Source organism: Pollachius pollachius (assembly GCF_949987615.1).
Source record: "Pollachius pollachius genome assembly, chromosome: 19".
Lineage (NCBI taxonomy): Eukaryota > Metazoa > Chordata > Actinopteri > Gadiformes > Gadidae > Pollachius > Pollachius pollachius.
The window spans coordinates 19552195-19573913 of record NC_136952.1 but is presented as its reverse complement, the minus strand read 5'-3'; the positions used below and the strand labels follow the sequence as shown (position 1 = coordinate 19573913).

Sequence of the window (21719 nt, the reverse complement as noted above, 5' to 3'; positions counted from 1 at the left end):
AGCAGTGGCTACCTGGCATTATTCTTAAGCAGAGTGGTCCAGTTTCCTATGTTGTCAGGCTGACAGACGGACACATTTTCCGCAGACATCAAGACCATGCGCGCCTGCGCTATAACATAAACTCTGAGTGACTTTGCCAGAAAGAGAGCCACATGCAGAGGTGTCTGTGCCACCTGAAGAGGATGGACATTCTCACATTGACCCAGTTTTTCCCCAACTCCACAACACCAGGTCCACCCAAATCACCCTCACCACCAGTTTTAGCTGAGGAGTCAGAGGGGGAAGTGCGCAGGTCCCAGCGCGCTCGCAAACCTCCAGACAGACTTCATATTTGACTGGACACTTGAAATGAATGTTTTTCAGGTGTTTGTATTTCTTAACTGTGCTTAAGGTGCCAGTATATGTTAAGAGGTATGCCAGTTATAACACCATTGTTATGTTTTTCTGTATTTGGGGAATGTTGGAATTTAAAGGGGGAGAAGTGTTGTAACGTTGACTTGTATCGCAAGATAAGTGCATTCTTATTGGGATGAATATAAGCTCCTCGGGGCTTCCGTATTTTCGAGTTTGACTTCCTGCTATCTCCAGTTGATGTGTACTGTGATATGTGCCTTATATATAAAGTTATCAACGGTCACTACGCCTCGAGTATTCTTCATTTACAACTCGGCCGCCCGCCAGTATTGGGCAGAAGTTACCACAGTTACTGACATCACATTTTCTGATGAATTTGTGAATGTGTTTTGCCCCATATTCACTGCAACAACTGGAGCAGAAATGTGATGTTTGAGTTAAAAATTTGCGATTTGTACACCTGCACTGAAGATGTTAAGAAGGTGTAACTGTTGTGTTTATGGGACAGAAAAGTTCTACAAGTTCCACCGCCACATGTGCTCACTTGTTTTGCTCCAATAACACGTCATAGAATTTGCATGTCGAACCGTGTTGTATAAGTTTTTATTGTGTGTATACATTATATTAACAACATATATATTTATATATATATTAGTGCTGTCAGTTTAACGCGTAATTAACGGCGTTAACGCAAACCAATTTTAATGGCGTTCATTTTTTTATCGCACGATTAACGCTCTTTTGGCTTGGCAAACGTTGTAGTTTTTTCACCTGCTGTCTAGCAACAACTAGTCACGTTAGAAAACTACAACACCATACCGGATCTAGCTACACCGGAAACAAAACAACAAGCACGCCGCACAAACTTGATGGGGCAAGCAAGGATACGGAGCGGGTGAAAAACTCCTTAAAAGGGTGTGTGTGTGTGTGTGTGTGTCACTCTGTTCGAGCCTGCACGAGAGTTCAATGCTGTTACGTCTTTCTGACCAATCGCAGTTCAAGGCACACCTGGGCTGTACCACTTCGGGAGGGGCCGCTCAGTTACTCCCCTCTAGACAAAATCAACTTGGTTGCGACGATGACAGTTTGTGAGTGTTGCGTCTGTTGAGCGAGTGAGAGGTTGCGGGCGCACAGCTCAGGCTGCCGGACGGCGCTGCAAGGAACTTTTAGAAACGCAATATTGTTATCCCGCAGTAATCAGCCCCGAAACGTTAACGGCCCACCGGGAATTCACCCGACTCTCCCGATTACCACTCCGCCACCGTGTGTGTGTGTGTGTGTGTGTGTGTGTGTGTGTGTGTGTGTGTGTGTGTGTGTGTGTGTGTGTGTGTGTGTGTGTGTGTGTGTAGGCGTTATTCAATAGCCTGGTAATGTGTATAGGCCTACGTACGGTAGGAATATTCATACTGGTTTAAATAATAAATGTTATAGTATATCCCATCTTTGCTGAACAACAGTTTTGTTCAAAGCTCAGTGATTGAAACAAATAAAAGCCTGGGCTATTGAAGTTTCACGGTAGGCCTACCACTGTCATGCACCTACCTGATGTCAAGTGGACCGGGTTGAATTCACTGCGTGTCTCTCTTCTTATATCCATCTTACCAAATATATTTTATTACTGTCCTTCTCAACACTCTCTGATCTCACTAAAAGGCTAGCAGCATGAAATCAAAGGATATTTAGAATAGAAAAAATTTTGCGATTAATCGCAATTAAATATTCTAATCGCTTGACAGCACTAATATATAAATATATATACAATATATATATATATATATATATATATATATATATATATATATATATATATATATATATATATTATTTGCTGAGCCTGAATATTCGATTTCAGTTATTTGTTCATTAGATAGGTATTCAAACACCAATTCAGTCTAAGGTTAGCTTTACTTTAATCTGAACAGCGCAGTTATCAATTGCCTGGTTTTGGAACACTGTCAAGCGGTCCATTTTTGCCACCTAGCGAGGGTCAGTCTCATCGTCCATTCATCTCCCGCACTCTAAAGCCCTGCCTGCGATCCTACATCAGCTCACAGTATTTCTAGCCCGGCTCTTCAGACAATCATTGAAGTAGATTACTTTATTATCCCTGTGGGGCTGTTGGGTTTGCGGCAGAGTCGCACTTCATGGCAGGACATCAGCCATATGACACAAACAAATACATCAGACACACACAGACATAACGCGAAGGACCAACTGTACATCACACACTACAATACAGGAATTCAAGCTTATTTTGACTGATTTAAGGCTTTTATGGCTTGTGGTACAAAATAAATTTTGTGTATCGTCATATAAAATGTAATTTGTAAACGTCTGTCTTAGTAAATGTGTTCAATGCTCTGTAGTGTGATCCCAAGGAACTTGCTGGCAGTTGTAACTGTTTTTCTGTGACTCAATGGCATTTCCGAATCAGCAGATAATACAGAAAGTTAAAACATCCTCATTAAATGCAGTGTAAAACCTTTGGTGCATTTTGCTGTTGACATTAAAAAAAATGCAGCTTCTTTAAAAAGTACATTATTTGCCTTGGTGTGCAAAAGATCTGTCCATGAGTCCCATTTAAGCTTGTTGTCCAGTACAATGCCACAGTATTTGTAGTTCGGGGAATGGGTTAGCCTAGCGATTGTAATACTTGCACTTGGTTTTCTGAACATCTTTACTGTACGGACAGCGATATATTGTTTCACTTCTTATGACAAATGTACTTATTGTAACAAATGCACTTATTGTAAGTCGCTTTGGATAAAAGTGTCTGCTAAATGCCCTAAATGTAAATGTAAATGTAGTTTGCAACAACCTGAAGTCTCTCCATTGATAAAAAGTTGGAAGATGGTTGTGACTTTCTAAAATCTATGGACAATGCTTGGGTATTTAATATTAAGCGTGACTTATTGCACCATTCTAGAAAGGAGTCTAAAACTGTCTACCTCCCCATCCTGTAGCAGACTCACTAGGACTATGTCATCTGCATATTTAATAAAGTGCTTACTTTGTAAAGTGCTAGTGCATGAATTTGTGTATAAAATAAATAGTGAAGGAGATAAAACACATCCTTGTGGAGAGCCTGTGGATGTTGTCATCGCATCAGGCAGAAATGAGCCCACTCTGACCTGCTGAACTCTACTGTTAAGAAAGTCCACGATCAAATAAATAATACCTGTATTAATGATGCCAGTTAACACATTCACTGGCTAAAATGTCTGAAACAATGTGAGGTTGCATGGTGTTGAAAGCAGATGAAAATACCACAACTAAAATCTTAGCATGAGTCTTTGGTTTCTCCAGGTGAGTTTGCAGAAGGTACATTAATGTCAAGATGCATCGTCCAACCCCTAGAGACTTGCAGGGGTCCATAAGATGGAGGGTTTAGAATACAATGTACCTCTTTACCAGACAGTCCAGACACTTGGTGACCAGAGATGTCAGCGCTATTGGTCGGAAGTGATTGGACTCTGTGGGTCTTGGCAGTTTTGGCAAGGGTACAAATGTAGATGTTTTCCACAGGATAGCGACTTGACATGTCAGTGAACAAAGGGGCTAACTGTTACGCACAGTGAATGAATAAGGATATTAAGACCGATTTTGTCAAGGCAAGGGCTTTTCCGTGGATTGCAGCGACTAAAAAGGTGAAAGCCATCAGATTGTCTGATGTTTAGGACAGATGCAGAGGGTAGAGGGGGCAGCATGAGGCCAGTTCCAGCACCACTGCCATTCTCAAAGCGATAGAAGAAGCTGTTTAGCTGGTGGGCTCTTTCCAGTCCTTCAACTCCAAGCAGGATCAAGGAAGGTTTCCCTCTGCCCTTGTGTGGGACATGGGTCATGGTCTTTATCCCCCGCCATGCCTCACGGGAGTGTCCCTTATGCCTGTGTCATCCTGATTACAGTATGCTTTTTTATTTTCAATTATAAGATGCTTTTTTTTGTAGGAGCTCTAGGGCTCTAGGGGAGACTTTAGGTTTTTTTCATGGGTATGGCTGTGACGACACAGAAATTGATGTAGTCAGATATTGTTTCTACTTGTTCATTAATATCAGGGAATTTAAAAGTATCCCAGTTTGTGCAATCAAAGCAACCCTGCAGGGCCATAATACGGTAATTATTCCATACTTTAACTGAGCGTTCTTGGGGCTTCTCCCTCTGCAGGAGTCTCTGATATGTAGGCCGGAGGTAAACCACATTGTGGTCAGATGCCCCTAGTGGTGGGAGCAATGATGCAGAGTAGGCGTCTTTGACCGTTCCATAACATAGGTCTGGAGGGACAGTCCACATACAGATAATATGTAAAATTAGGGGCATCAGGAGACAGCAAATCGAGCTTGTGGGAGAGATAGAAAACAATGTCCAGTGCCCTGTCAAAATTTGCCTTTGGTTGAATGTATACGACAGTCAAAAATATCTGAGGGAACTCTGTGGGCAGATAAAAAAGCAGAAGGGAGACGCACAGCAGTTCAATATCAGTAGTAAACAAACTCTCTCACCACCACTGTCGGACGCCACTCGTCCCGGAGGAGTGGACAGACCCCTCTATGTTGGAATTCACCCGACAGGCCAGTGACATTGTCATGGTAGTGTCCATGGGCAAGACAAGTGTTTAAAATCACTATAGCAGTCCAATCGTGCACAAATAAGCCAAGTTCATGGTTGCTTTAATGCAGTGCGGGATTGAACGCATCCAAACATCCGAACGATATAAGACTCGATATCGAACAAATACACAATCAGACAAGTGCCAGACATGAGAGGCAGCAAGGCAGCCACAAAGCAGTGACTCTCTAGATCGTTGTACCCGCCTGTTACAGAACCCTCGCCTGTCCGACTACCCGCCTGTTACAGAACCCTTGTCTGTCCGACTACCCGCCTGTTACAGAACCCTTGTCTGTCCGAATACTCGCCTGTTACAGAACCCTTGTCTGTCCGAATACTCGCCTGCCATCAGGCCCCTCAACCCGTTCCCCGCCTTTACTTATATGTTGCCCTGACTAAAGACCCTTATAATTTACTCTGTCTCAGTCTCACTCTATGTCCAGCATTTGGGTCCACTCGCACTACTACCCCTAAACATACAATCTACGCTTTTATAATCTATGCTTACACAATCTAAACGTTTATATAAAATATATATAAAATGGTATTTTCTGACATAAAATGCATCCTCATTTACTCTGCACTAGATTCTCCTTCCCCTATTTAGGCCTAAAACATAACACACACACACACACACACACACACACACACACACACACACATACACAAGCGCGCACACACACACATACACACACACACACACACACACACACACACACACACAAAACCTCTCACCCAATGGACTCTGATCAAGAAGTCATTGGAGGGATAGAATTTAACTTTTTCCTTTTTCTCCCATCCTTCCCACAGGAAATGGCGTGATGCTTTGAAGTGAGCTGCACATACACAAAGCTCCGATCTCTGGAGCCTTTTGGATAAAAGATAGCACCTAAATTAATACGTGTGTGTGTGTGTGTGTCTGTTTGTGTGTCTTTATGCCTATGTGTGTCAATATGTCTGTGTGTGTGCGTGTGTCTTTACATATGCCAATATGTGTGTCAATGTGTGTATGTGTGTGTTAGTGTGTACCTATTGCGTGTGTCTATGTGTGTACAGAATAAGTGTGTGTTCGTGTGTATGTGTATAGAATATGTTTGTGCGTAACAAATTTGTTTTTTTGGTGTGTGTGTGTGGGGGGATCTTCCTGCTGTTCATTTTATTTTACTGAGATCCAGGGTTTCTCATCTGAAAGACAAAGCGTGGGAGTTTGAAAACACGGCTCGGGAGAGAGATTTAAAAGCCTTTCAATTCACACTGGCTGTAATCTCTGCTTTCCTTATGAATATTAAAGTTGTTGCACATTATAAATCCAACGTTTCACCACAAAACACACCGTCTTTTCATCCGGTTTAGGATTTAAAAATGTTTTATGGATGATAATCCAAAAATTTATGTCAATAGCCTGTTGAATGCTCTTATTTTTTCTACACAACATTCAAGTCTTGTTTAATTTAGCAGAGATGTGGGTTTCTAAACTGTTCCATTGTACAGCAACAGAAAGTCGGTTGAACCGTGGGTGTCGACCTAGCCAATATTCAGCCCTTCTATTTGATTGTAATTTATGTAAATTCAATAAATTACAAGAAACCACACTTTGTTCTGCGCACTGAGCAGAAAAGAGAATGGGGAATTATTACCAATCTGCAGGCCTAAACCAAGCAAATACTGTCACTTTCAAGGATATAAAGAACAAGAAAAACAATTAGCCGACTCGTTAACAAAAGAAAAAACCATTATGTTTAGCGTCACATAAAAAAAAAAAAGTTCTGTTCGGCGTTGAAGAAGGCATATATTGTTAAAATGGACGTTGAGATATTAATTTGGCTGTAGCCGAGCCTCGTTCTGGTTCCTTTCCATCGTTTCAATGGATTCATTCCACAAGGGCAGACAACAATACCAATCTCAATTCCCTTTTTTAGCCCTACCCCTTGTTTGTTTTACCCCCCAGTCTGATAGGATAAACTACCTTGCACATGCATTGTATCTAACTAGCTTCAAGTAGTAACTTGCCTTCCAATTCAGACTAAATTACCTACATTGAAAGACATGGTATGATTATACAAGAATCTGTTATTCATGCTCACACAATCTGTAAGAAACTGCAATATTGCCTTTTGGAGGAGACAGAGGAGAAGAGAGGAGCTGGGAGGGGGGGGGAGAGGAGCTACAAGACGGTGAGAGACAAGAGGGGAGAAGTGAAACACTTGTCTGGTTAAGGCATGTAAAGACAAACACCTAGCAAACAGTAATGTCAGATAGAGAGAAGGGAGGAGGAGGAGGAGGAGGGAGGAGGAGGAGGAGGAGGGAGGAGGAGCAGGGAGGAGGAGGGAGGAGGGGGAGGAGGAGGAGGAGGAGGAGGAGGAGGAGGTGGAGGGGAGGGAGGAGGAGGAGGGGGAGGAGGAGGAGGAGGAGGAGGGGAGGGAGGAGGAGGAGGAGGAGGGAGGAGGAGGGGGGAGGAGGAGGAGGAGGAGGGGAGGAGGGGGAGGAGGAGGGGAGGGAGGAGGAGAGGAGGAGGAGGAGGAGGGGGAGGAGGAGGGAGGAGGAGGGGGGGAGGAGGGGGGAGGAGGAGGAGGAGGAGGGAGGAGGAGGAGGAGGGAGGAGGAGGGAGGAGGGGGAGGAGGAGGAGGAGGAGGAGGAGGAGGAGGGGAGGAGAGGGGGAGGAGGAGGAGGAGGAGGAGGGAGGAGGAGGAGAGGAGGAGGAGGGGGAGGGAGGAGGAGGAGGGGGAGGAGGAGGGGGAGGGAGGAGGAGGAGGAGGGGGAGGAGGAGGGAGGAGGAGGAGGAGGGAGGAGGAGGAGGAGGAGGGGGGAGGAGGAGGGAGGAGGAGGAGGAGGAGGAGGAGAAGGAGGAGGAGGAGGAGGAGGAGGAGGAGGGAGGATGAGGAGGAGGAGGAGGAGGAGGAGGAGGAGGAGGATTTGATTAAACAGTGGCTTGGCATCTTGCCACAGAGGGAGGAGTATCCCCTAAGGTCCCCGACACCAACAACACAGGCTGAGATGGAAACAGGAGAAGAATCCTTTTTTTGAGGTGTTACAGGCAACCAATAAGTGTGACGACACAGGGCCTACAACAGGGCAAATCCGCACACCGAACAAATCGGATGAGATGCGAGTAAACGACCTGCGGGGGATCGCAGGGTTTACGGGGACACACAACGGCGCAGGCTCCCAGAACAGCTCGGTTCAATTTCGATCAGGTTTAATCGGACACAGGGAACGGTGCGTCTGTGTTTGCTTTGAGTAATAAGCCTAGCTTCAAGGAGGGAAGAGAGCGCGAGAGAGAGAGCGAGAGAGAGAATACACATAAAGTTATGTGAGCCTTACACTTTCTGGTGCTGTTTGTGACGTGATTTAAAAGATTTTTGTGATGTAAGGACAGCAGACCAACTGTAGGTCTAAGAGGATCAGATCACCGCTCTTCAAATTCTTCATGTGTAAATCAAATGAGAGGCAGGCTTCTGTCGGGTGGTTTATATTTAAAATCAATCCTAATATTTACATCAGGGGTGTACATAATTTCCATGAGGCAGAGGGACCCAATTATCAAAGGTTGCGCCCCTATCTGGTAGAACATGAATGCGGCTTGATTCAATTATTCATCAGCACACCTATAGCACTGACACATATATATATTAACAGCGTTCAAAGGCTCACGGACCACACAAACATTAATTCACTTTCGCTCATTAAATAATGGCTGATTCGGAGTTGGATTCAACTGAAAAACATGGAGGAACTGTGAAGGCAATCAGGTTAGTGCAATTTGCATAAACAATTTATGAACAGCAGTGAAGAAATTATGAATGTGCAATTAATTTGACCTTTGGTGACATCTTTCGTTTTGCACGTGAAGGGGAATAAGCGCTTTGATGGGAGATTCGAGGAAAGGCTGATTGCTCTTGTGGCTTTTATTAGTGATTCAAAATGTTTTTCTAAGATTAGCTAGTGGATTCCTTCCCGATTATCATAAGCTTTAATCTATACTGATACAATCACTATCACCACCGATATAGTTAAGAAGCAATCTTTCGCTGTAATCAACACACGCATGACCTAATTGATTCTTTAATGAATGAAGCATTTGTTAGCAATATCAAAGCTACTGTCAATATTTAAATAAAATCATCTATTCGCCCAACAAGATAAAGATTTATTTCCATGTCAAACTTTCGTGCAATTAGACAAATCCATTATGCTCATACCCCATTACCTAATATGAAACACATATCCTTCCAGTAGATTCTTCAAACACTCGGTAACAATAGCCGAAGCCGCTTAACCCCCGAAGAAACCCAACGGCACTGCTATCTCTCGGTGTGGACGACACCACGACAACACACAGTGACAAACATCTCCGTCGGCATAACAACAACATCACCGCGCGGGCGGCCCCAGAGGACAGCCAACGGAAGCACGCTTTAGGCAAGCTACAGCTTGCATAACCCAATCCCAATGTGGGAGTTCACCGCAGTGGGATGTCCTTCACGCCAAGTCGAGTTCAAAACTTCATCCTGGTGTCCTTGTGACAAACAATTTTGAAGTATAGACTGTAACAAAAATGTCAAACTGTGTGTGTCTGTGTGTGTGTGTGCGTGTGTGTGTGTGTGTGTGTGTGTGTGTGTGTGTGTGCATGGGATACGCATAAGTTAGTAGTAATGTTTGGGATGTCCTGTATAGTCAAACGATAACCATATTTTCTTTGCATTTTCTTCCCACTAAGCTAAAGACATCTCAGTAAACACGTGGAAGATATTCAGAGGTGGGGACCAGTATCTTTAAGGAGTCTTACAACCTGGGCCAGTGGAGAGGTACAACACGTTCAGGAGGAGGGAGGCAGAGTTACAGAAATATGCAAAACACACAGGTAAGCAGAAATGTATGCATAGGCTACCCCGTACGCACAGACACACACACACACACAGACACACACACACACACACCACGGCACAGACACACACACACACATTTATATTCTCAACCTCACTCCTTCTCACACACATAAGCACCCAGACCCACACTTGCACAGATACACACTCACCCTCTTGACATCCTTGCCAAAGGACTCGCTGAAGCTGGATCCCAAGATCTCAAACTGGACATGAGAGTTGGAGCCGCTGTCTTTGAAGTCCATCAACCCGGTCAGTCCTGTTATATTACCCTGCAGAGAGAGAGAGAGAGGTAAGTGAGTATAAAAAGATAAGGCTGCTGCTGTGTGCTGCAGAACACTGCACTCAGTGCTGATTGTATTCAACACAATTCATAAATCAATGGTTGTGCTTTGTCCCTCCTGGGAGGACGTTCTCCCCACGCTCCAATCTCTCACCCAGGTAAGCAGAATCCGAGCAAACAGGGAACAGCGATGTGCAGGCGTGTCATCACTCGTGACGTGAAACACAACCTGGTCTGCCGGCGGCTTTGGAACACAGATCACAGTGACACGTCGCCGTGGAGATGGCTCCAATTTCCCCCACGGTGGAATTGAACAGATAGGCCCTTTGGCTTCGAGAGGCGCTCGCTGTGGAGTCACGCAGCCTTTGGTAAACAAGGTGCTATGAGAATGGCCAGACCTCCGGATGAATGATGGGAAGATGTGGAAAAAGGGCCCCAGCGATGACAGATGGTTGCTAGCGGTGATCGAGTTACGGCCGGCGTTTCCGTCAGGAATTAGTCGCTGCTGTTGGCCTCCAGCCTCTAATTGGAGCCGGGTTGGAGCTGCATCCCGTGGCACGTTCCAAATGTCTGTATCACTACGGTGTGTGGCCACAGGTGTGCGGAAACACAGGGGGTTTTATGACGCTCATTAAGGGGCTGGGCGTGCCTACAGACCCATAATTAACACAAAAAGAAATTGGGGGGCTTTAAACGCGTTTGACTTCTTTGATCTTGAAGCAGTCGATGCAATTTTTGCCACTGTTGCTCAAATGAGTCTCCAGGAAGTGAGGCGGAGCCAGAGAGGTTATGTTCGTGGCACGGTGTCCCGATTTCCGTCTGGGGGTCAAAGGCGCTGGCCGTGTCAAAGAGGGTTCAACTGCTCAGACGACCATTATAACTGCATGTAGTTTGGGACATTTCACCTCAGAACATGGCTCATTATAACACCCAACCTTAGCCATGCATACTAGTGAAAAATGCGTTGGCGCGAGCCCGTAACCATGGGGATAACACCTCCCACCTCCTTCCAAGAATTCTCAGCCCCCCTTTCGAAAAATGTTTAATGGCAGCGTTGAGATTTGAGCTGAAACAGAGGTTTAATTATACTTTAATGAGCTGATGTTGCAACTCTTTGATACAAGCCTATTGACCTGATCCAAGCCTTTATGGTTTCAGATAACTTAACCTAACTAAACCTTGCCTAACTTGACCTCGCTAAACCACGCCTAACCTAACTTATCCTTTGGGAGTACAATCATCTCATCTTGTGTGAAGTTTATGTCCTAACATCAACATCCAGCAGAAAGCATGTTTTCAAAATAAAAGCATACACCATGTTGCCGAGCGGTGGTATCTTCTGTCCACCAAAGATAAAAATAGCAGAAGAATAAGAGGCTCAGCTCCACAAGAGGACACAGTCTGCCGGAACAGCGGTACGAGAACAGGAGCAGCTTCGGGAGAACTGTGGGGTTCTCGACAAATAACAACGATCGTTCATTAAAAGTGGCTTAGGAGGTGCGACCGCTTTATTAAATGACTTGCTTATTACCAAAACGTCAACTGATGGAACAGGTGTGGTTTGTGTAAGAGACGTTAGGAGAGGTAGACGAGTTGCCACAGAGCTGGTCGCAATTACAGGCAGTAACCAACTGCCGTTTCCCTACCAGCGCTAAAACCAACGTTCACCAGCTCTCTTTGGAGGAAACATGCTGAGCTCCCACCATTATGCACAACTATAGTTTTGTCTGCGACCCTGAGGGAAAGCCCACCGTTATAATCATTCAGAAAAAAACAATTGTTCAGGTATTCGAAAAGTTTTGATAATCGTTCATCAAAACAATATTTGCTTGTCTTTTAATAGGAATTTAAAACAGAGGTGTAAAAGATCCACAGCGAATTAGCATAATGTAAGTGTTTGGATGTGGCAGAAGGGAAGCGCCCACCAGGGGTTATTAATCTCCCTCACCTGGTTCCAATCAGCTCTTAATCACAGTGGTGGTCCCGCTGCGCCAAGCCCATCCTTCAATGCCTCCTTCAGAGGGGCATTGGGTTCATAAACTATTTATTTCGACACACAGGAGCCCAAATGTTGCCACCAGGTGTGAGTTGGTTTAGTCACTAAGCCATTTCTAATGGCGCTACCTCCCCTCTTGTAGCATCCCAAGTGGGAATGCTCACAAAGACGCATGATGGAACGATCAACAGGACAGCTCTGTCACAGACCGCTGCTTGGTATAGTTAATCAAAGGAAGGGGGAGGTGATATAATTGATATAACATTTGAAAATAACTTACGTATTGATTATTAACCTCAGCAGGGAGTCTTCTTTATAACTAATGGTTTTCTAAAAGAGTGTGTGTGTCCCTGTGCCAGGGCTATCTTTACAGGGATCTGAATTTAGATGCAGAGTGTGTACATTAAGCAGCACTGCGATTAACAAGGACACCCTCCCATGTAGTAAGATAACCAGCCTGGTATTGAAGACTAAGTTCATAAGTCATTAATCGCTTTGTTTAACACGTGACCTGTATGCATGAGTGGGGTTCCTATGGATTTTTGCCATTGATTTGTCATTTAGCAGACACTTTTATCCCAAAAGACCTTGCACTGATCTCAGATGCATGTCACTAGGGTGCAGGGAGGGCTTCTGGGCATCTTGCTCTAAGAAACCTAAATTAGCTGTTACTAGCACCGAAACCTGGAGCTATCTCTCGGAGTGGAAAACCCTCACCACTACACTGTTCTGCACTACGGTTCATATATCATATGACCTAAACCTGATCTACATGGAAAAGGCTTGAGTTTCCTTTTTGAATGAATTTGTTGGTTGTTTCAAGTGGCAGGACTGTCTGTTGTTACGGTAGTCGTCTCTTCAACCAAAGTTTCTGGGTTTGTACCCGATTGTCCCCATCATTATATCTGTTGTGCCTCCTCCAACAAGATGCTCTAATAGCCCCAGCAGGTAGCTCCTTAAAAGTGACTCAGGTAGAATCCAGATAATCATTAGTGAAAGGTTGTCACGAGGGCCTTACCTTCTGGATGGTCTCCAGCATGGACCAGCCTCCGTTCCAGGGCTTGGTGGACTTCCTGATGCAGTTGAGGCTGGCCATGCTGTGCCACTTCCTGTCCTCCAACTTCCTGTAGAAGGCGTTGGCCAGCATCAGCACGCTGTCGTACAGGTAGAGGTTGGACACCTGGAGCAGGGAGGCCAGAGAATCACTATCACAATTACTTTTGTTACAAATTATTTCATTACTAAAATCTTATTGTACAAGTACACAGCAGTACAATGATTGTACTGTTGTGTACTTGTACAATGTGCTCCGTTCCCCACCAGCCACTTAGCAGCAACAAAACAAGATAAAGCAAATAAAGATAAGTAAAAATAAAAATACGTGAAAATACGTAAAAATACGTAAAAATAAGTAGCAGCCTCAATAGATCACAATGATAAATCATAATAATAAAAAAATAATTGAATAACACAAGTAATAATAAACTAAACTGAAACAGTGGTAATAAGTTCTAATAAGTAATGACGTGTAGTAAAGTGTAAAGTTTCAGTGTAAAGAGGGAGCTGGATGTAGGCTGAGGATGGATCCTGTTTAACATACTTCAGCATTTCAATAGAGAGGCAATGCAGATGAGTCTGGCTATCATCCCATTCGAGTATTGAGCGGTACAGTTGGTTCAATGTTTTCCGTCGATGTGACGATGGACAATTTGTGGAAGACATTTGAACTCAACGTTTAAACAATACCATATGACCTTGATCGTTTACATAATTTAATGCGTTCATAAGTGGTTGAACGTTTGCTGTCGAGGTGATTATGGATTCTTGGAAGAGGATATCTTAGCATCAAATTCTAACAATAATTATATGGTATACCGATTGATCTACACATTTGTGTTCTATCTTTAGTTAGACAACATAGTAACATCAAGCTAGTTGATGTTAAAAATGTATACATTTCATACTTTGGTACAACCCGAGCGAACATTGTAAAAGGAGAGATTCCCAATAGCGTGTCTAACTGCCACTAGCGTGTGTTTGCTAGCAGGGTTTGTTTGACCAGATCGGACGCAGTGTCAGTTGTAACCTGAGGATTAGGGTTGCAGCATAAACAATGGCAACGCACACACACAGACACAGACACAGACACACACACACACACATACACACACACACACACACACACACGCACACACACACAGATATGCATTAACACAATGACGGGGAGGAATCAGGGAGGATGGGGGGGACAGGAGAAGAGGAGAGAGGACAACACATGATATTAATACAGAGGAGGAGATGAGATACAAGGACTTTAGAGGGGAGAAGTACAGATGACCTGACATGAGGCGACTTGACATGTCGCCACATGTGCATTTTCCGAAGAAAATGTGTGTGGTCGTGCCAACTCGTGTTGTGCTCGACATTAGCATGTCACGAGCATGCTGACATTCTAATGCCGCCGCGACTACAGGGCTAGCACGCCGAGTTTGAAGTCCCTGCGCTGATCGAACAATTGGTCTGAATCTATTTGATCGATCGTGAGTTATGGCGCCCCCTGTTGCCGAAGAGGTACTTCGCTTTTCGGAGACCTGCTTAAAGGGGTGATATAATGCTTTTTCGATTTCTCCCTTTGCATTAGACTTTTATATGATGTATGTATACATGTTTTAAGTCTGTTAAGCTAGAAAAATCTAAGTCTGAGGTCAGGGGGGATATTTGCGCCCACCGAGAACGCCCTCTCAATAAGTGTGTGAAACAGCTCGTTTGTGCTCAAACTTTACTCCCGTAACAGTGTGGCGTCAGACTGTGCAGTGGGCGGGGCTGAAGTGCAGAAGTCCCGCCTCCTTGCTACCCGCATTGTTTACAACTTCTCGGGTTGTGAATCCCCCGACACACGTTTATAGCGATCAACCAATCACAACAGAGTGGGCGTGCTGACCAATCACAGCAGACTGAGCTACTCGGGAGGAGGGCGGAGGGTTTTGCAGAAATGAACACTGTCAGAATATTAAGGAGTATTTCTAACATACAGGCATGTAAACTGTTCTAGTAGTACCCCAAAATGCAATTATTAAGCCTAATAAAACATGATATGGGATCTTTCAGCGCGGTTTCTATACGTATAACCAACTTTGACACCCCTGAGTTTTACCCCTTTGGAACGGTTGAAGTCAGCGTTTCTTCCACATTGACTTCCATTAAAAAGGTCAAACTGTAATGACTAAAGTAATCCCATAAGGTGGCAGTACTGAGGAGTATGGTGACTGAATTGGGTCTGCATACTCAGACACGCGTCTATTTGGGGAGATGCTAAGCTGGGCATTGATAATTATTTTGGAAGGGTTTTGGTATTTACGCCCCAAAAAGAGTAGATATTTACAAAAAATAGGGAGGAGAATAATAAAGAATAAGACACGTGATAACAATATTTGGGCTTGCTTTGCAACCACACTAAAAAGAGAGAGTGAGAGTGATAAGGAGAGGAGAACCGTGTTTTTCTTCTGCCACAGTACCAATGAACTTACAGCGTTTTTTTCATTTATTTCTTATAAACGCAGCATCAGCGGTAGTGGGTGAGATTTAATATTGACAGGCATCAACAATCACTTACAATTCAATTTGGGTGTTTATCTTCTTCCGAAATGTCCTCAAACATGAGGAACCTGAGTTAGACCTTGACAGTTTGCCAGCTTCCATTCCCTGGAGTCTGCCCGTCTTTTGAACAATAAAACTTTATTAAACTGACAGTAACTGTCAGCCAGCGTATGGGAGTCTGTCATCACGGGGTGATTCACACTGTTCCCCATGCATTATTGAGAGAGAGAGAGAGAGAGAGAGAGAGAGAGAGAGAGAGAGAGAGAGAGAGAGAGATGTGAGGCGGAGAAGAAAAAGATAAAAAATTCAAAGGTCATGAATCATGGAGCAAGAAGGTGAAAATTAAGGTGAGGAGGGGAAACCAGAATGCTTATCGAGTGTGAATGCAAGAAAGAAAGAGTTAAGAAATTATCAAGTAGACATTAACACAGCCTGTTATTGATTGAAGAACCTCGAAAATATATTACTGTTACTTTATAAAAAATGTGGCCTTCAAATGACACAAAGAGCTAGTGTAAATTATAGTCTTACTATTTAGCCTTAACTTAGTTTTAACCTAATGGCAGAGAGAGAGAGAGAGAGAGAGAGAGAGAGAGAGAGAGAGAGAGAGAGAGAGAGAGAGAGAGAGAGAGAGAGAGAGAGAGAGAATTAAAGAGAGCAGGGAGGAAGGTTGTGGCAGTTGGTTCAAAAGCATTGGAGCAGGGAGAGGAACGGTTTGGAGGGCAGAGGGTATCTATCACCTGGAGGCCAAGATGTCAATGAAACCAAATGGGATGTGATCAAACCCTGGCACGCGGCCACCACAGCCCTACAGGTCCTCCCGTTAGAGCCCTCGCTCTGAGCAGCGGGTCAGCGGGAACACATCAGTGTGGGATGTGACTGCAAGTAGTAAGGTAACCTACTGGACCTTATATAGAGATAGAGCTGGAACTAACTGGAAATTGAACTGGAAATCAAACTGTTAATTGTTATTAGCATGTCATTTAAATGAAGACGTAACGAGAATGTAAGTAAATAGAAATGTAATTAGAAATATAACCAGATCAAATGTGTGATTCATCAGTCGCTGGTTGGATACGGTGGAGGATTCTTAGAATCAGTGATTACTCAGAAGAGATTGCCAGGTCACTAATGCCCTGCCCATTGTCTGGGGAGAGGCTTCAGTACCTGAGTGAAGCTGAGGGGAGGCCATAGAGGATAAATTCTAGTTTACCCGCTAATCAAGCCAAACCCACATGAAGAGTGACAGTCTCTCCCCAGTCTCCAGCGTCCTCTCACAGCAGAGTTAGGGATGAGGGGTGGGCGGCCAACCACATTTGTTTGTCTTTGAATCCCTGTTTTTGGTTGAAGAAATGAACTTTGCACATGAGGAAAACAGAACATGGACCTGTTGTCTATAGGAGCTTGTGTTAAAGGAGTAGGAACTGATTATTGAACTGCAAATGTTGATCCCTGATTACCCAGCATCCTCCGAACGTCTCCTGTGATCCCCAGGCCCGAAACACAGAGCCTCCCGTGTGGACGTCGCGCCACCAAAATCTTTAGCTCATCTTGTCCTCAAACCCAGCCGCACCAAGCTTTCATTATTCAAACTCTCCTTAGTTGAACCTACCATTGGTTTGACACAAGAGCACACGGACACACACACAACCACACGCAGACACACGCGCACACAAACACTCACATACACCAAGACACACGCGCCCACACACACACACACACACACAAACACACACACCGACGCATACACTTGCGATTTAAGGTGTTACGCGGTCACAACCACTCGTTCAGCATGTGTCGGGGTCCTGCAGCCCCAGACGGGGTCAGGTGGTGCGGGCGGAGGTGTACCTCGAGGTTCTGCAGGTATTCCTCCTGCGGGTCGCAGAGCAGGGAGGAGATGCGGTGGTTGTTGTGGCGGATGCAGTGCAGAGGGCTGTCTTTCACCACGGGGAAGATCTGCCTGGCCACCGTCATGCGCCCCAGCGCACTGTGGGTTAGCTCCAGGATCTCCGTGTCGCTGATCTCCTGTGAGAATGGGGTGAACAAAATGTTGACAAATTTACAGTAATGCCCGGCATGCATTAGTGATTAGTGGCAGTGAAATACTTTAATTTGCCCTTAACACAAAGAATCCAATAAGGAAAAAAGGATAATGGGTGATGAGAGGTAATAGCAATAATAATTTGTGCATATCAATGAAGAACAGAGCTGAAACAGAGCTCGTATGAGACCAGCGTTGAATGTATCAGACCAGTGAGAAGGCCATAATCCACCGCTGTGTTGCTGTATCAATCTGTTGTAGTAGCGCCATGAGGCTACTGAGCAAACACTCATTTTCAAACCTGGCATTTTTTATAATCTAGGGATCAAAATGCTTTTTAGGATTGGATAAGTGCTAAACCAAGCAATTGATGCAGCAAAGCGCACACACTATGTGAAACATTGCGGGAGAATGTCAAGTAATGTTTACACCAGCATGGATTTACAGTAATCCTATATTTAAAAAATAATCTGACATACAAATATGAATGAAACATGTCAACAATTTAAATTGCGATTCCCTACAAGCTGCTGTGGAGAATGTTTGAAAGCGATGGATAGGAATCCATCGCTAATTCCTCGGTTCCTGAAAAACGTAACTATTATTTCCTAGTAGCAAATTATACCCTGATGGCCGGTTCACCCCAGGAGTAGACATGAATAACATTATTACATAAGAAAGCTTTGGAATAGTATAGCATTCACCTAATAACAAATGGGTAGACTGTACAACATCTAGGCATGCTGGTCTCTTTGCTTAGCGGTACATTTCTTGTAAAGAGTCAAAAGGATGATTTTCCTGCGTTTGGCCTATGACTTTAATCCCAACAACAGCAACAAAAAGCATTGACATTTTAAGCAATGTATATTTGCAAATTCCCAATTTTTTTTGCATATATACTGTAATACATCATTTCTTGGGAAACATTCCCGGTTGAAAAACCAATTCTCCAATAGAAGCAATCCATCAGACCTTTGAGCTGAGGACATCAGCAAAACACCATATTCTGAGAGGTAGACGAGACCAATCAGAGTTCAGATAATTTCCTCGCACTTATCAACCGAACATAGAATGGCTGCAGAAGATGCGTTCAGAAGGAAGCAATTTTAAAGTGAAGTGAGTGAAACTGGAATATGACAGACGAGTCAAAAAGCATTCAGATCAACCGCACAACGGCGACAAACCCACACAGGAATTGGAGGATTCATAAGAATCCCACAATTGGCTTAAATGAATAAAAAAAGAGAGTAGAAACCATGATTTACTGGTGTATTTCATAAGCAAGGTTATCTTAAGTGGTTTATGGGATATTATGCGCGCTCAAAGCTTTGATGTTAACTTATTATAAATTCTAGCAGTAGAAAACTGGATGGATAAATTGGATGCTTTTAAAGTGTCTCTGTGATGATATGGCTCTTGGAGTTTTCTTCACAGCCAGGAATGCAGTGGTTTACTACAATGTACGTAAATAACATGTAGAACAGAGTTTCGTTTTTTTTACAGAGTGAACTAAACGTTGGGTATTTAAGTTGTACTACTTTCATACATATTGCCCTTGTGTATTTTCTCTACGGTCTACTTCCCTTTATCGAATATCTCCTTTACTCCCGTAGGCACTGCTCCTCTTTCCCTCAACTTCTCCCCACCGAGCACAGTTAAGACTGGGCTTTGGTGGGGGGGGTCCCTAAAATATTGAATCTAAGATGTGGTCCTGTGAAACTCCCTAGACCAAATAACTATGACAAAGAGCTACATCAATAAACCCGACTTGACAATCTGTTCATGGGTGTGCATGTTCATGTATCTTTTATACACGTTCATATATCTTTTATAAAAATGCTCCTCTCCCCCTGTCTCGACGTTGCCTGTCACTACATCTCAACTCATCTCTTGTCCTTGTTGTACCTCCTCACCTCTGCTCAGGATTTATTCTCCTCTGTAGAGGTTCAGCGTTCTTTATTGACACTATGGTGGCCATTTGCATTGTCTCTCTCTCTCTCTCTCTCTCTCTCTGTCTCTCTCTCTCTCTGTCTCTCTCTCTCTCTCTCTCTCTCTGTCTCTCTCTCTCTCTGTCTCTCTGTCTCTCTCTCTCTGAGTTACTCCCCTTGCTGCTTTTCTTCCCTTGCTCTCTTTTCTTCCTCCACCACTCCCTCTCAAAATGGCTTGCTTCTTCCCCAATCTTTCTCTATCTCTCTATCTCATTTCTCTCTTTATCTTTATCTACCCCTCCATGTCTCCCTCCTTCGTTTTCAACCTGGATTGCTCCCCTCTCCTTATCTAACCCTGCATCTCCCCAACTCCGAATTAATCTTTTAAAGTGTGAAGAATAAATGGCGGTGGTGGTTCTTTGTGTTCCCCAAGCCTACATCCAGAAGTTTTATCAAGCCCCATCTTGTCTGAAGGATGGGCCATTCAACCACCAGGGAGGTAAGCACATCGGGGGGAACTGGACAAGGCACATATGGGCATAGCCAGGCAAAGGAGAGAGAGCGAAGGCATTTTTACACTGCCAAGCCGGTTCGGTCGCGGCTTGGCTCGCCCTTCAATTTCCCTGTCTTGCCTGTGTGAAACCGAGGAGGTAAAATCACCCTTCTTCAAGGAGCCGGCTTTTCTGGTTCACTGGAGGAGGCGGGGCTACGCACGAAACGTAGAGCTCTTTAGAAAAATGTGCATGCTTTGATTGTTTTTATTTTTTCATGATTCAAGAGACTCGCACGCAAGAATGAGTAGACATCTGAGTGTAGGGTACAAACGCGATTAACTATTTACAAGTGCAAAAACGCGAACATATTCTTCTTTTTGCTGACCACTTGTTTTTTATCCCGACAAAAGCCTCCTAAATAAAGCTCCTCTTGTACTTTCTCGTATTTCGCAACATCTTTCCCCGTCTGTGTTGAATGCGATTGCATCCCCTTCCCTCCTATGAGTGTCAGCATCTCCCAGATTTCACCGTCTCTCCAGTTAGAACTACCCATGTTGATATCGCTGCGTATTCTCTGTCTAGACAATGCAGCATCATTTCTACCGAAGTCCCGCCCCTGGAACCCCGTCTACTCGCATTTACTTCAAAATGAAACCGCCAATATGTGTAGGGTCCGAGAGGGTAAATTGGGGTGAGGAATCAGGCTGGCGTATTACCTCGGTCAGTGTAAACGCGCAGACCGTGCCGGGCAAAAGGCGGGCATAAAACGGGGATATTGGCATTGTAAAACCGTTGAGAGAGAGAGAGAGAGAGAGAGAGAGAGAGAGAGAGGTTTAGAGCAATGGATTATATCTGGCCTGGGGGAGAGAGAGGGGGGTTAGACGGGAGAGATAGAGAGGAGGTGAGGTAACGGCGAAGGGAGACAGGGAGATATGAACAGAGGGAGTTGGGTGAAGACAGACTGCAAGGAAGGGAATGAGACGGACGGAATGAAAGAGAGGGACGGAGCAAAAGCGTTAAAATGAGGAAGGGGAGAAAGGATGTGCAGAAATATGTCAGGGAGGAAAAGAGTGGATGGGGACAGAAAAGGGGGCTGGATGTGAAATAAAGAAGCAAAGGTAGGAGAGGGGGTATAATTTATCCCAGCCTGGAGGCCAAGCAGCTCAAAGGAACAGTCCAGAGAGCCAGCGGGCCCCAGGGGGGCCCAAGGGTGGCGGTCAGAGCCCCTCCCATTCACAGGGCCCCGGGATTGATTTTAGATTAAGTTCCCCCTCCCCCCGTCCTTCTTGTGTTCCAGTGAGTTTCTCTCTCCCTAGTGCCCAGTGCTTTGGTCGCCTTCCTCCACTTTAAGACACACGGATGGGAGCTCTGCGATTGCCGATGCGTTTCAATGGTTTTGTGTGTGTGTGTGTGTGTGTGTGTGTGTGTGTGTGTGTGTGTGTGTGTGTGTGTGTGTGTGTGTGTGTGTGTGTGTGATCCCCTGCTGTGATGGGCTCCAGCACAAAGTACATGAGGATGAATCGATGGATGGATGGATG

The 21719-nt window shown here is 44.5% G+C and overlaps 1 protein-coding gene across 1 annotated transcript in view; it reads right to left on the bottom strand.

Annotated features, from left to right (window-relative positions):
* Positions 1 to 21719, bottom strand: part of LOC307090006 (glutamate receptor ionotropic, delta-1-like) — a gene marked incomplete at both ends in the record, with an annotated part of 387185 nt that overhangs the window by 41143 nt on the left and 324323 nt on the right. Inside the window, 3 exons of the mRNA XM_079756527.1 lie at positions 9995 to 10114; positions 13140 to 13301; positions 17567 to 17743. Of these exons, the coding sequence (XP_079612653.1) occupies positions 9995 to 10114; positions 13140 to 13301; positions 17567 to 17743 (459 nt within the window). The remainder of the gene's footprint in view (positions 1 to 9994; positions 10115 to 13139; positions 13302 to 17566; positions 17744 to 21719) is intronic.